General features: G+C 41.3%; 1 protein-coding gene across 2 annotated transcripts in view; it reads left to right on the plus strand.

The window, feature by feature from the left end:
* NBAS (NBAS subunit of NRZ tethering complex) overlaps nt 1-12,392 on the plus strand; it is a 153,853-nt gene that overhangs the window by 36,016 nt on the left and 105,445 nt on the right. For both annotated transcript variants that reach the window (XM_051615948.1, XM_051615949.1), the window contains exons 22-25: nt 8,581-8,664; nt 8,784-8,937; nt 10,295-10,480; nt 11,480-11,653. In XM_051615948.1, the coding sequence (XP_051471908.1) occupies nt 8,581-8,664; nt 8,784-8,937; nt 10,295-10,480; nt 11,480-11,653 (598 nt within the window). The remainder of the gene's footprint in view (nt 1-8,580; nt 8,665-8,783; nt 8,938-10,294; nt 10,481-11,479; nt 11,654-12,392) is intronic.

Consider the following 12,392-nt stretch of genomic DNA (forward strand, 5'->3'; position numbering starts at 1 on the left):
GTTTTTCTGAAAATTCAAGGCTATCATTGTCTGGACCAAGAGATGCCAGTAGAGTAACTGGATGCTGTGGTGTGTCTGATGAGACCACTAACATGGACCAACTCCATGATGGAGTAGTTATATTTTGGTGTATTTGTATTTTTTCTTATTTATATCTGGCCTTGCTTAAAGGATGCCTTGTTCATGCCCTGTTGATGCTTTCACTCCTTGGCCTCCTGCAGCTTAGACCTCTTGCTGAGCAGTGTGCAGCTCAGAAGGCAGAAGAGATTTTTTTGGGGAGGAAAAAACCCTGTAGTTTGTATTCTAGGTCTTGATATATGGCCCTGTGTGTGTATGTAGGATGAAGCACTGCTGGGAATTGACCATACTGTGGCTATCTATATTGAGCACTTCAAATGGTGAGAGGGTTGGCTCCCAGCTGGAGCTCTCTGAGCTGACACCTATCTTTAAGGAAATTCCCTGCATTGCTCTGTGTTCTCTTAGTTCCTCCATCTCTAGGGGGACCTGGCTGAGGGAAAACTTGAGATTGTGTAGCAGGGGCTGCCTTGGTCATGCACGGAACAGGTGAGGTGGGACAGACAGGCACCTCTGGCAAAAGCATTGAGAGACAAGAGCGTGCTGTGCACCACCACCAACGTGGAAGCACATGGTATTGCTGTGTCTGAAGAATTTCATTACCTGCGAGAAATGGTTTTGTAAGTGTTGCATTATGAATGCCTTTTCCTTTCATCTCCAGTTCAGCTGCAGAGAGTAAATTCTAAGTACTTAGTCAAAGAGAGGCATTTCTGTAGGCATAAAGCAGCTGGTTTTTTTTATTTTTTTGTTACTAGCACATGTCATTCACGTTAGGATAGCATTTAGAGGCCAGTGTCACAAAAGATTTAACATCTTACGAGTCATGGAAAAGCTGGCATAAGAAATGAGGAACAAAAGGTAGAACAATTTGGTTTTTTTCTGTCTTCTGTGCCAGGTTGTTAGAAAATGTATGGGTATTTTTTTTTTCCTGTATCTGCTTGTAAAAAGTTGAAAATGGTAGATATTCTTTTGTTGCTCATTTTTGGCAGATGTTTGGTAGCTTAGCATCTTTAGGGGTCTCTCTCAGAGCTGTTCAGGAGGAGGTTTGTAATGTCTGAGCAGAGGATTGATGTTATCTGTGACTCTTGCAAAGGACTGCGAGTTATACAAACTCAACAGCTCCTGCAGCTGAGAAGGAATCTAAAATACTGAGATGGCATGGGTGGCTCCACCTGCCTGTTGGCTGGAAGTTGGTTTTGTGGTGGACTGACATTACATAGTAACCTGTTCTTGCAGAATTGGGGTTGTAACATTTCCCTACTTCTTTTCATGATAATTCTTAGCTGCTTTGGTAATGGTGGCTTCTCAATCTGGGCTGCCTCTTGGTCACTGGGATTCCTGGTCCTTCTCAAAGACACAGAATTCATATCTTAATACAAACAGAGTGAGGGTGGTAAAAGTTGAGCTATTCATGATGGCTCTTTCTGATCTGTGTTTTAATAGCTGCATCTAGTGTCCCTAGTCTATAGTAAAGGCTCTTGCCCTCAGGTTTTTAAAGGTGATCTCAGAGGAGAATAAAACTTAACACCATTATAAATACTTAACCAGAGTATTTTTCCTTGTCTTTCAATTTTCTTACCCTTTTTACTACATTTAACTGCAACACTGCTGATCACATTTCAAACTCATAGAAGCTGGCTGATTCAAAATTTCCCTCAGCAGCCGTAAGTCTGCTATATTGCACATTACACTAGTTGTAAAAATCTTTCCTCTAAGATAGCAACTTTTAATGTGTTTCTCTTTTTTACTCCTTAACTTTCTCAAATATTAGTTTTCAGTTGTAGCTTAAAGTGATTTTTTTTACTGGAGAGTGTGAATGGACTCCAGTTGCCTGAAGAATTGGGGTGGGAATGGAAATGTCTTTTAAAAACTTGGTGAAAGTTTAAAACCCTAAATATTTCCACATAGCAGACTCTCATCTATGAATAAATACTACACAATTAAGCTAAGAGGTTCATAAGCAGTTAACTTTCATAATGTCTTCTCCTGAACTAGGTTTTTAGTTGCTGCCTGTGGCATTGCAGTTTCCATAAAGCTCTTACAGCTTCATCTCTTTATATTCTTGGTATATGTATGTAAATAGGTTTGACTGAATGTCTGCAAAACTCTCCAATATATAGTCCTCATTTTTGCATAATAGCTTTCTGTCTCCTGAAGATGAACTGCTTATGTTTTCAGTTTAGTTTAGAAGTGTTCATGTTTAAATAAATAGTCCCATGATCAGTTTTTCTTGTTAGAATTCATTTGTATAATGCTACAGTGAAGTAAGAAGGGCATAAGTTTTATACGCATTTCTTTGCATGAAGGGAAAGAAGAGTAGTTTAGAAGGAGAGGGATCAAGGTAGTTAATATTATTTCAAGGATGTGTTTGGAAAAAAAAGAAAAAAAACCCAACCAAACCCAGATGTTATCTTCTACTATGAAGCAGAAGAAATAACTTTTGAGGGAAAGATTAAATTGTCGTGATGCCACTTGAAGGTTCTTGTGGTCCATGTGAGTTGCAAAGCAGTGATTTGGAGGAAGAGCAGCTCTTCTGCAAACTGAGGTATGTGGGGATCTGGGAAAGCAACAGGAGCAGCTCACTGCAGTTGGAAGGCTGCTTGTTGCCTTTTAACAGGGTTTAGAATGAAATGTCTTCCCTGAACATTCACTGTGGTTTATAATTGTACAGTCCTGAAGGAGGATTTTCACTAGATGGTGGCAAACACCTTTGATCTTCCTTGGAGTTCAGCTGTGTCTTTAAAATAGCTCCTTTTGATTTACTGAAAGCTGTTGCCTCTCAATTTTTATACATCAAGAAAAAAAACCCACAGTGAGCTCCTAAACTGCAGTTGTGTAGTGTTAGCTGACTTTTCTGATGTTTAGATCATTCAGTCTAGGTCAGGTTGGGAAAAGAAGCAAGTTCCCCTCAGCCCAAACTCTGTGAAAGGTTAACCACAGCATTAAACCAGCTTCATTTGTTTGTGTGACATCAGGTGTAACTTTTCTCCTCTGGTGGCGGAGTTGCTTCAAAAGACCTGTCACCACAGTGTGCACAGCAGGAATTCTGAAGGGTAGTTTACTGTGGCAGCCAAAAGCAGCTGGGATACCTTTTCCACTAGCTCATGTGGATCAATTTTCCCAAACAGTGTGGTGGTTTTGGCACTCTGGTTTAGGCACCATCTGTACTTCACTCATGATAAATTTGTCGCGTGTCCCGTGGATGATACTGGAAAATGAAAAGCTTTTCTCTCTGCCCACCACTTTTGTATCACAAAGTGTATTGAATAATAGGGAACTTAAAAATACATGTTCTCTATTATATAGTTGTGTTTACTAATTCACTAGTAAACTATTATGATGCTAGAAAAAAATGTTTTAATGCAATGTGAAAAACGCAATGTGTATCATAGCTGGTGAGAACTTCATGTCTGGGATGTGCTTTTTATTATGTTTCATCCTCATTTATGGAAGAATTGTGACATAATAGAACTGGTTCGGAGCCAGAAGACCTGCAGAGCAACATCAACTGGTACCAATTTCCCCACTGCTCTCTGAGAACACGCAGGCTTTGGACAAATGAGTTACTGGATGAAGTTAAGAAAGAATATTCTATAAAACTTCCTTTGCAAATCATGCATTATATACAGGTATATGTATTATATGAGAGAGTTGGGGCTGTCCAGCCTGGAGAAGAGAAGGCTCCAGGGAGACCTTAGAGCACCTTCCAGTGCCTGAAGGGGCTCCAGGAAAGCTGGGGAGGGGCTGTTTACAAGGGCTTGTAGTGAGAGGACAAGAGGGAATGGATTAAAACTGGCAGAGGGGAGATTTAGGTGAGACATGAGGAGGAAATTCTTGAGTGTGAGGGTGGTGAGACCCTGGCCCAGGTTGCCCAGGGAAGCTGTGGCTGCCCCATCCCTGGCAGTGTTGAAGGGCAGGTTGGATGGGGCTTGGAGCAACCTGGGCTGGTGGGAGGTGTCCCTGTCCCTACATGGGGTTTGGAACTGGATGATGTTTAAGGTGCCTTCCAACCTAAACCAGTCTGGGATTCTGTATAGCCTACTTTTAATGCCTCCACATCTTAATGTAGTGGGATTATGGAAGTGCTAATTTGAATGTGAAGTCTAAAATAGTTTACAGTGTACCTCCAGTAAAATACAGAAATAATAAACTCTGGTAAGTGTACAAGTGTCAGCAGGGGGGAAAGAATATTTGAGGATTCCGGATTTTATATAACTCATATCATTAAACATAAATTAGAGATAAATTAAAAAATAAATGTAATACAATTGGAATCATGTACCTTCTTCAAAAGATTTTGAGTGCATAGCAAAACCATTTGATGGAAACACTGGCTTTTCATAAAGTTCAGTATCTTTCATGTATAGCTTTCCCATCTCTAACAGCTAAAAGACTTGGTGTCTCGCTTAAAGGCGGTATATTCAGAACTATTCCAGTATTTAACACACAAGCTTTCAAGTGCAGAAATAGTGTTGATAACAGTATTTTTTCAGACAAATGATACATGATTAAAAAACCCAGCAGTTTCATCTACTCTCACAATATTTTTAGAAAACAAAAAAGACCTACTCTTAAAAATCTGCATGTCTTTCAGCAAGAAGCTGTTGTTTCCTGTGTTTGGGTGAATTGCCTTTTGCCTTGGAGTCTGTATGTGATGTGCACGAGTTTGCAAGAGAAAAGATTTTTAAAATTCCTAATTTTCAAGTAGATGAGCCTTGGAGACAGGCCTGTGGATGACATACTTGGAGGGAAAAAGCCCCATGAGTTGCCATTGGTAATAGAAAGAATTGGATTCTGACCTCAAAACTGAATTAGAGCTGCTTTTTTTTGAAAGCCTGTCCTTGGAGAGGAAAATAATCTGCAGCTTTGAATAAATGCAGTTGGTAGGATACAGAAACTACAATAGCATGGACCTCTTTTGTCGAAGCAAAGAATGGGAAGAATTGTCAAGCCTACATAAACAATGGAATGAAAAGAGCAGTACAGGGAAAGTCTGTTCTTTTTGAAGAAATTGAGTTGAATACCTCTGTAATCTGCCAATTTGCTGGTCTCCAGTCGTATTTATTGTACTGGTGGAAGGAAAGGAGAGAAAGGGGAGAAAGGGTGGGGAGAAGCAGTGTCTTGGGAAAAGAAATAAATTAAAATCCTTCACTAGGAGTTGTGTGGAGCTGTGGTGTGACACGGCTCACAGGGGCTGGGCACTGGAGCAGGAGGCCACCAGTGCCTGCAGTGATCTGGCCTCACAGCTGGAGTTTGTGGGGGCTAAGTCTGTGTTGCTGTCTCTGACCTCGGGGGGGCGAGGTTCAGTTTCCTGAACAAAACTGCAAAGCTGACAGAATCATAGACTCAGAATGTGTTGGGTTAAAAGGAACCTTTAAAGGTCCCCTTGTCCAGCCGCCCTGCAGTGAGCAGGGACCTCTTCAACTGGATCAGGTTGCTCAAAGCCCTGTCCAGCCTGACCTTGAATGTCTCCAGGAATGGGGCCTCCACCACCTCTCTGGGCAACCTGGGCCAGGGTCTCACCACCCTCACACTCAAGAATTTCCTCCTCATGTCTCACCTAAATCTCCCCTCTTCCAGTTTTAATCCATTTCCCCTTGTCCTCTCACTACAAGCCCTTCTAAACAGTCCCTCCCCAGCTTTCCTGGAGCCCCTTCAGGCACTGGAAGGTGCTCTAAGGTCTCCCTGGAGCCTTCTCTTCTCCAGGCTGAACACCCCAACTCTCCCAGCCTGTCTCCAGAGCAGAGCTGCTCCAGCCCTCCCATCATCTTCGTGGCCCTTCTCTGCACCCACTCCAGCAGGTCCATGTCCCTCCTGTGCTGGGGGCTTCAGAGGAGGATACAGCACTCTGGATGGAGTCTCATGAGAGCAGAGGGGCAGAATCCCCTCCCTGGCCCTGCTGGCCACACTCCTTTCGGTGCAGCCCAGGATGTGATTGTCCCTCTGTGCTCGAGTGCATGTTGTTTGCTCAAGTCCAGCTTTTCATCCACCATCACCCCCAAGTCCCTTTTTGCAGGACTGTTCTCCATCACATCATCCCCCAGCCTGTACTGGTAATGAGGATTGCCCCTACCCAGCTGCAGGACCTTGCACTTGGCCTTGTTGAGCCTCATGAGGTTCACACAAGCCCACTTCTCCAGCCTGTGGTTGCAGCAGAAGCAGAGGAGCTGAGGAATGCTGGATGCAGCAGCACAGGGTGTATGTTGCAGCTACAATGAGCTACCTGTGTGTGCCACATTCACCACCTCGAGCCCTCAGAGACTCCTGTGTTGTGTGCAGGGCAAGTGTGGTGGTTCTGACATGCCCCTGTGCAGCTGGGTGTGCTGCATCTGCTGTAAACAAAAGCATGGTAGAACAATGGAAGCCCTACCTCCCTGCATGTTTTCATGTCTGCATCTCTTTTTCTTCCCTGCCTCATATGCATAAAACAAACTGTTTAGTTTCTAATATTTATCAGGATCAGGAAAGTGACTCTTAATGTTAAGATTAATTGGAGGGAAGAAACAGAGAATTCATCCTGATACTTAGGTCAGTTGAGAAAACTTGCAGGCTTTGCCAACTTTAATTATAAACCTTTTCTGCTTCTGAATCAGTTAAGAAACAATTTCTTAACTAGATCTGTAATTCCAGAGTGCAGCTTTGCCATGTCTATGGCAAGTGTGCAGGATGTGGCAGCTTAATTAAGAACATGTTCAATGTAGTATTTGACAGTCCAGCCTTGGATCAGTAAATGGTGTGTGTTTTTTTTTTTTTTCCTTCAGGTCTCATCCTGAAGGTTGGGAACATTAGGAGTGTGTGTGTCTGAGTTCTGGAATATCTTGGTTCCTCATCATTCAGATTACATATCATGCATGGGTAGCTTTAAGTTTGTGTATGACGTTTGAAATATGACCTTATTAATTTAGGTTATGAACCAGTTTTAAATATTAATCTTTAAAGTAATTAAAGTAATTGATAAATTGTGTTTTCGAAGACTTAAATGAAAACACAGCAGCCCCCTGCGGTCCCCAAAATACATGGACTGATGATGAGTCTTTCCAAAATCAGAAAATTACTTTTTTCCTGTTGCTAAATGTTAATTTGGAGTTTTCTTTATTAATTATTTTTCAGTGATGTTACTACAGTGCCTAATTTTAAAGATAATTGTGGAATGTTTTGTCCAACTGAACTGGAATTTAATGCAGATGTTGCTGTAGCTGAGACACAGGGATGAGCAGTTTTCCATCTCTTCCTTCATTTATTTTTTGACTTCTATAGCCTTAAAATCTGTCTCTGCCAATTGATTGCTGGATTTCTACTCCATGTTTCATTTGGAGGGCTGGATTTGCTGTGGATAAAACATGAGGTATTACAGTTGGTACACAGAAGAAGGAAAGGAGGGCTTTGCTGCCCTTATGGGAGAAATGTGTGTGTGTCCAGGGCAGTTGGCATGGACGTGCCTTGCTTTATTCTGTCTGCTTCATGGTTGTTGCTAAATTGGATGGAGTTACTGATTTTTAGTTTGTTTTGACTCTTACTATATCGTGAAATTGATTTCATTGTTGGAATCTTGTTTCTTTTCAAGCTACTGAGTTACAGTGCTGCTCTTCAAGGGATGAAAAGGTTGTGAAAGTTGTTAATTTATGGATAGGGATTGTCCATGTTGTATTGCTATTGCTGTTCATTACCAGGGTCAGTAGAAAATAAATGAGATTTAAAATAGGTTATTGCTCCAGTATGCTGAAACTTTAATGTCTGTGCTTTGTACATGGTTTGTTTATTATTTCTAAAAATGTCCGGATTTCTGTGGCTCTTCTCTTCCCCATTAGTTTGTTCTGCATAGTTTGAAATGGTTTATGCAGCTTAAACAACTAGCCTAAAACAGCAAGCCATAACTAATCATTCTAGTAATAGCCCTTGCTGTTCTTAATTTACACTTCTAACAGATTTATTTTTCCTTCAACCTCAGTATTTAGAGAATGTTTCACTGGGGAAAGTTGTAGTGAGAAAATCACATTAAACCTAATGGAGGAGGTCAGTACAGCAGGGCATCTCTTGGTCAGGTTCAGTACAAAGATTTGTGCTAAAATGTGAAGAATTATGGTGTTTTTCAGCTGTGGAGATCATAGGGTTCTGCTCATTTCAGTCTTCCATGACAGCATATCAAGTCAATACTTACTGTGAAGCAGTAAAAATTCTTAAAGCTTGTAGTGTGTTTCTTCTTCTTTTTTTTTTTTTTAATAATTTATTTATATTAAAGGTATGGTCAGTAAGAAGGTATTTTTTGTAGCAGATCTTTAATAGTAATGGTAGAATATGTGTTTGTACAGATAAAACCACAGGCAAAATCTCTCTTGTACAGCTGCATTAGGAAGTGATAAATCTTAATGAACTGATACTGTAATTGAACTAATGCTTTTTATGAATTCACTGAAATATTTGCATCTGCGTTGTGTTCCATTCATTGAACGCCATCACAATTAAAAATAATACATTGTGTAAAGTTTCCCTTTTCTGTTACACTAGTTACAAGCAGGGGACGCTAAAAATCATTCCTTGGAATGAGCGGAAACATCGTGAAGAGGACTGGTGTGAAAAAGCTGAATGCAGGCAAGTATAGAGAAAAAGCAAGGACGTTTTTTTCTGTATTTCTGTTCTTCTGAAAAAGGCTGATGTGGGGGGGGGGAGTGCAATTGTCTAAACATACACTTTTATTTTTTTTTTTAAAGGATGATTGTTGAACCAACTTTACAAGATGAGGGTGAATTCCTGTATGAAGCACAGCCTGAGTTACTGAAGTACAGGACTACTGACCTCTCAGTAGATCTTGTTACTGACTGGTATTTGAGCAGAGCACAGGAAATTGAAAAATATGCAATGCAGGTGAGAAGAGCAGTGAGAAAATGATGGTATCTGACTCAAGCTGATCTTCAACAGAATCCAGTCCTCAAGCGTGCTGACGGGGTGCTTTTCCCTCAGTAATGCACAGGGTCTCAGTCTTCATTGTAACTTTTGAAATATTTATTTTTTTCTTTGCACTGTACTTAAGTTTGCTCCAAAGTTTACTTGGCCACATCATTCATCCATAGCAATGATAAGGGAACCAGTAGATTTCCTTTCACTTTGCTTATTATAACAGACAGTAGCACTTATGTAGTCCATGGAAAATGTTAACCATCATGTTGTGGCTTCCTCATCCCTGGAAGTGTTGAAGGGCAGGTTGGATGGGGCTTGGAGCAGCCTGGGCTGGTGGGAGGTGTCCCTGCCCATGCAGGGGAGTTGGATCTAAATGATCTTTAAGGTCCCTTCCAACCTTCATCTTTCTGTGGTTTCTGTGTTTTATGTTTCCAACTGAGGGAGATAACATTGTGCACAGGGTATCAGGAAACATGTTTTGTTCAGTCACATGGTGCTGTGCCATGTATATTAACATGTGGCAGTCAGAGGTGTCACTCATATGCCAAAATGTGCTGTCATGATGTCTTCTGGCAGGCTTATCGTGTGTTTGTGTCACTACCAGGGTCACAGGGTGATTGCCTTTGGTCAGTGTTTTTCCCTTGTGACTTTGTCAGGTGATGTTGGCAACTTTCAGAGTGGGCTGTGGTCCAGGCAGGTGGGGTCTTGAGTACATTTCCCAGGCAACAGGAGTCCCAGGTAGGCTTAGGGCATGCCTGATCATCCCAGCTCACTGCAGTTGTACCAGGACAAGAAGGTGCCAGATTGTCTCAACTCACTGCCCTGGTAGGTAACACCAGAAGGTGCCAGATTGTTCCAGCCCACTGCACTTGCAATCAAAACAAGAACAGTGTTGAGCTCACTGCTCTTGTAATTAAAGCAAGACCAGGGTTGTCTGGTGCTGACATCACAGTGTGGCCCAGGGGTGAGGGGTCTGCACCACCACATCCATGCAGTGAGATAAGGTGATGTATCTCTGCTTGTCATCTCCAGAAGGAATAAAAAATAGTGCTCACCTAATTTACATACATCAGTGGGATTCATGAGGGTCAGAAGACATATAATGACACCAGCCACTAAGACTAATAATTTTATTTTGTCTTCAAAAAGCTGAGAAGAGCCACCCATTCAGGAATAGACAGGCCAGAAAAACTTCTAGGAACTTAGAATTTCATATCAAGCAAAAGGAAAAGGGAAAGAAAATAGACGTAAACAGGACATGTATTGGACTTGAAGTTGTCTTTTGGCAAGCAGTTGCACAGCAGGGATCTTTGTGATTTTTCAGGTGGACTGTGCTCTGTCCCTTGTTCGTCTGGGCATGGAGAGGAACATTCCTGGTCTGCAGATGCTTTGTGACAATCTGATCACTCTAGAGACATTGGTTTATGAGACGGATGCTGATAGAACCTTAACTTTGAAGGAACTTCTAGAGATGAAGGACATTGAAAAGCTGAGACTGTTGATGAAGAATGTAAGTAATCTTCATCCCAGGCACAGTACTAAACATTAATACATCTAGTCTTTTGAAAGCTGTGAATTGCTTTTTTCATTGGCCCTTTATAAAGTAACTTTAGCTGTTGATGCTGCAGAATCAACAACATTGAATGTTTTCCTTTAATGTGTTTTGGTGTCCTTAAATACAGGACCTTTTGTAGCACTTTTGTAGCCCATGGAAAATGTTAACCATCATGTTGTGTCTGCCCCATCCCTGAAAGTGTTGAAGGGCAGGTTGGATGGGGCTTGGAGCAACCTGGGCTGGTGGGAGGTGTCCCTGCCCATGCAGGGGGGTTGGATCTAAATGATCTTAAGGTCCCTTCCAACTCAAACCATTCTACGATGAAATATTGGCAAAAAAAAAATTATAAAAAATCTTAATATTTACCTCTGCAGCATATGTGTGTTTCTCATCTTCTCTTTGTTCAACCTGTGCATGGCATTTCAGAATAGAAAAAGACCTGTCAGAAAGGTTGAAGAGTACCTAGAGATTGAGCAGGGCTCTGAAAGGCTATCAAGGCACACCTGAGCACCAGAGGAGGACACTCATGCGTTGAAAGCTCTTCATAATTTTGCTGGGATTTATCTAACCACTCAGCATTTATTGTTCTGTCTTGCATTCTTGCTTAGTGAAAGTAGCGTTACTCTGGCATGAATGCAAGGTGATCTTTCACTCATTGTGGACTTGCAGGAGGAAGACAGTTAGGCTTTCCTCATGGACTGGGCTTTACTGCTCTACTGCTGAGTTTCCCTCAGCCACTGGGTAGCAGGAAGGTGATGGGTTGTTCCGGTGCTTCAAATGTACCCGTGTGCAGTGGTGAATATCAGACTGCAGCTGTGGTTTGTGATAGGTGAAGAGACTCCTTCATTGAGCAAAACATGTTCTGTTTGTTTCTTTGTTTGTTTTGAACAATGAAGTTGAACTTGTTCTTATTTATTTTTTTTTTCCTTCTCTGTAACTCACTGTGCTTCCCAGTCCTCTGATAAAAAATATGTGAAGAATGTTTATCAGTGGATGATCCCGTTTCTCCACCGCTGTGAAAATCATTCCCCTGGTCTGGCAAATGCACTTCTTAAAGAATACTTAGTGACATTAGCAAAGGAAGACCTGACTTTACCTCTGAAGATATTCCAGAATTCAACACCTGCTGTAAGTGTAGAGCTCTGATGATTCTTCTGGCTTCTTTGGCAATTCTTGTCCTGAAGAGGTGAATTTGTGAACAGTTATCTTCTAAATCAGATCATCTCTAGAATCTTTTCCTTCTATTTAGACCCAGTTTTTATGTTTTAGAAAACATTATTTAAAAAGTACTGGAGCATAAATTACGTTGCAACTAAACTGTCCTTCAGGAGGTTGTCAACTAATGTAATTATGATCTTGACTTAGAAGAAAAACAATTATTGTAAAGATTCTTTGCAGTAGTTGTGTTTAAATTCCTGGCATATTTGCTTTTTAAAAAATGGATATGAAAGAGTATCATGATTTCACTATTCTTTTCCTGAGGAATTTTACTACCAGTAATTTCAAGTTACTCCACACACATCCCACCCCTCGGTTCCCACAACAAATCTAGAGAATAAATGGGGGGCCATTAGGGTGGAGTCAAGAGTTCAATGAGTAAGGCTTGAAGTTACCTTCCAGGTGTGTATTTCATGCTGCTTCTGCAGTTTAAATAGTTATTCCAGGACATGTAAGCACATTTTTGCAAACTATTGAACATGTAAGCACATGAGGAGAAACCAAGTGGTAAAGGAAAAACACAGCTGTTTTAAATATATTGATACTGCTGTACACATTGAACAAATCTGACTAATGTTGACAGCAGTTGCACCCAGATTCAAAAGGGTATGCTGGTGTACTGCTGTTCTTTGAAGGGCCGGTCGTGTTG

The sequence above is a fragment of the Apus apus genome, chromosome 3 (assembly GCF_020740795.1).
Source record: "Apus apus isolate bApuApu2 chromosome 3, bApuApu2.pri.cur, whole genome shotgun sequence".
Taxonomy (NCBI): Eukaryota; Metazoa; Chordata; class Aves; order Apodiformes; family Apodidae; genus Apus; species Apus apus.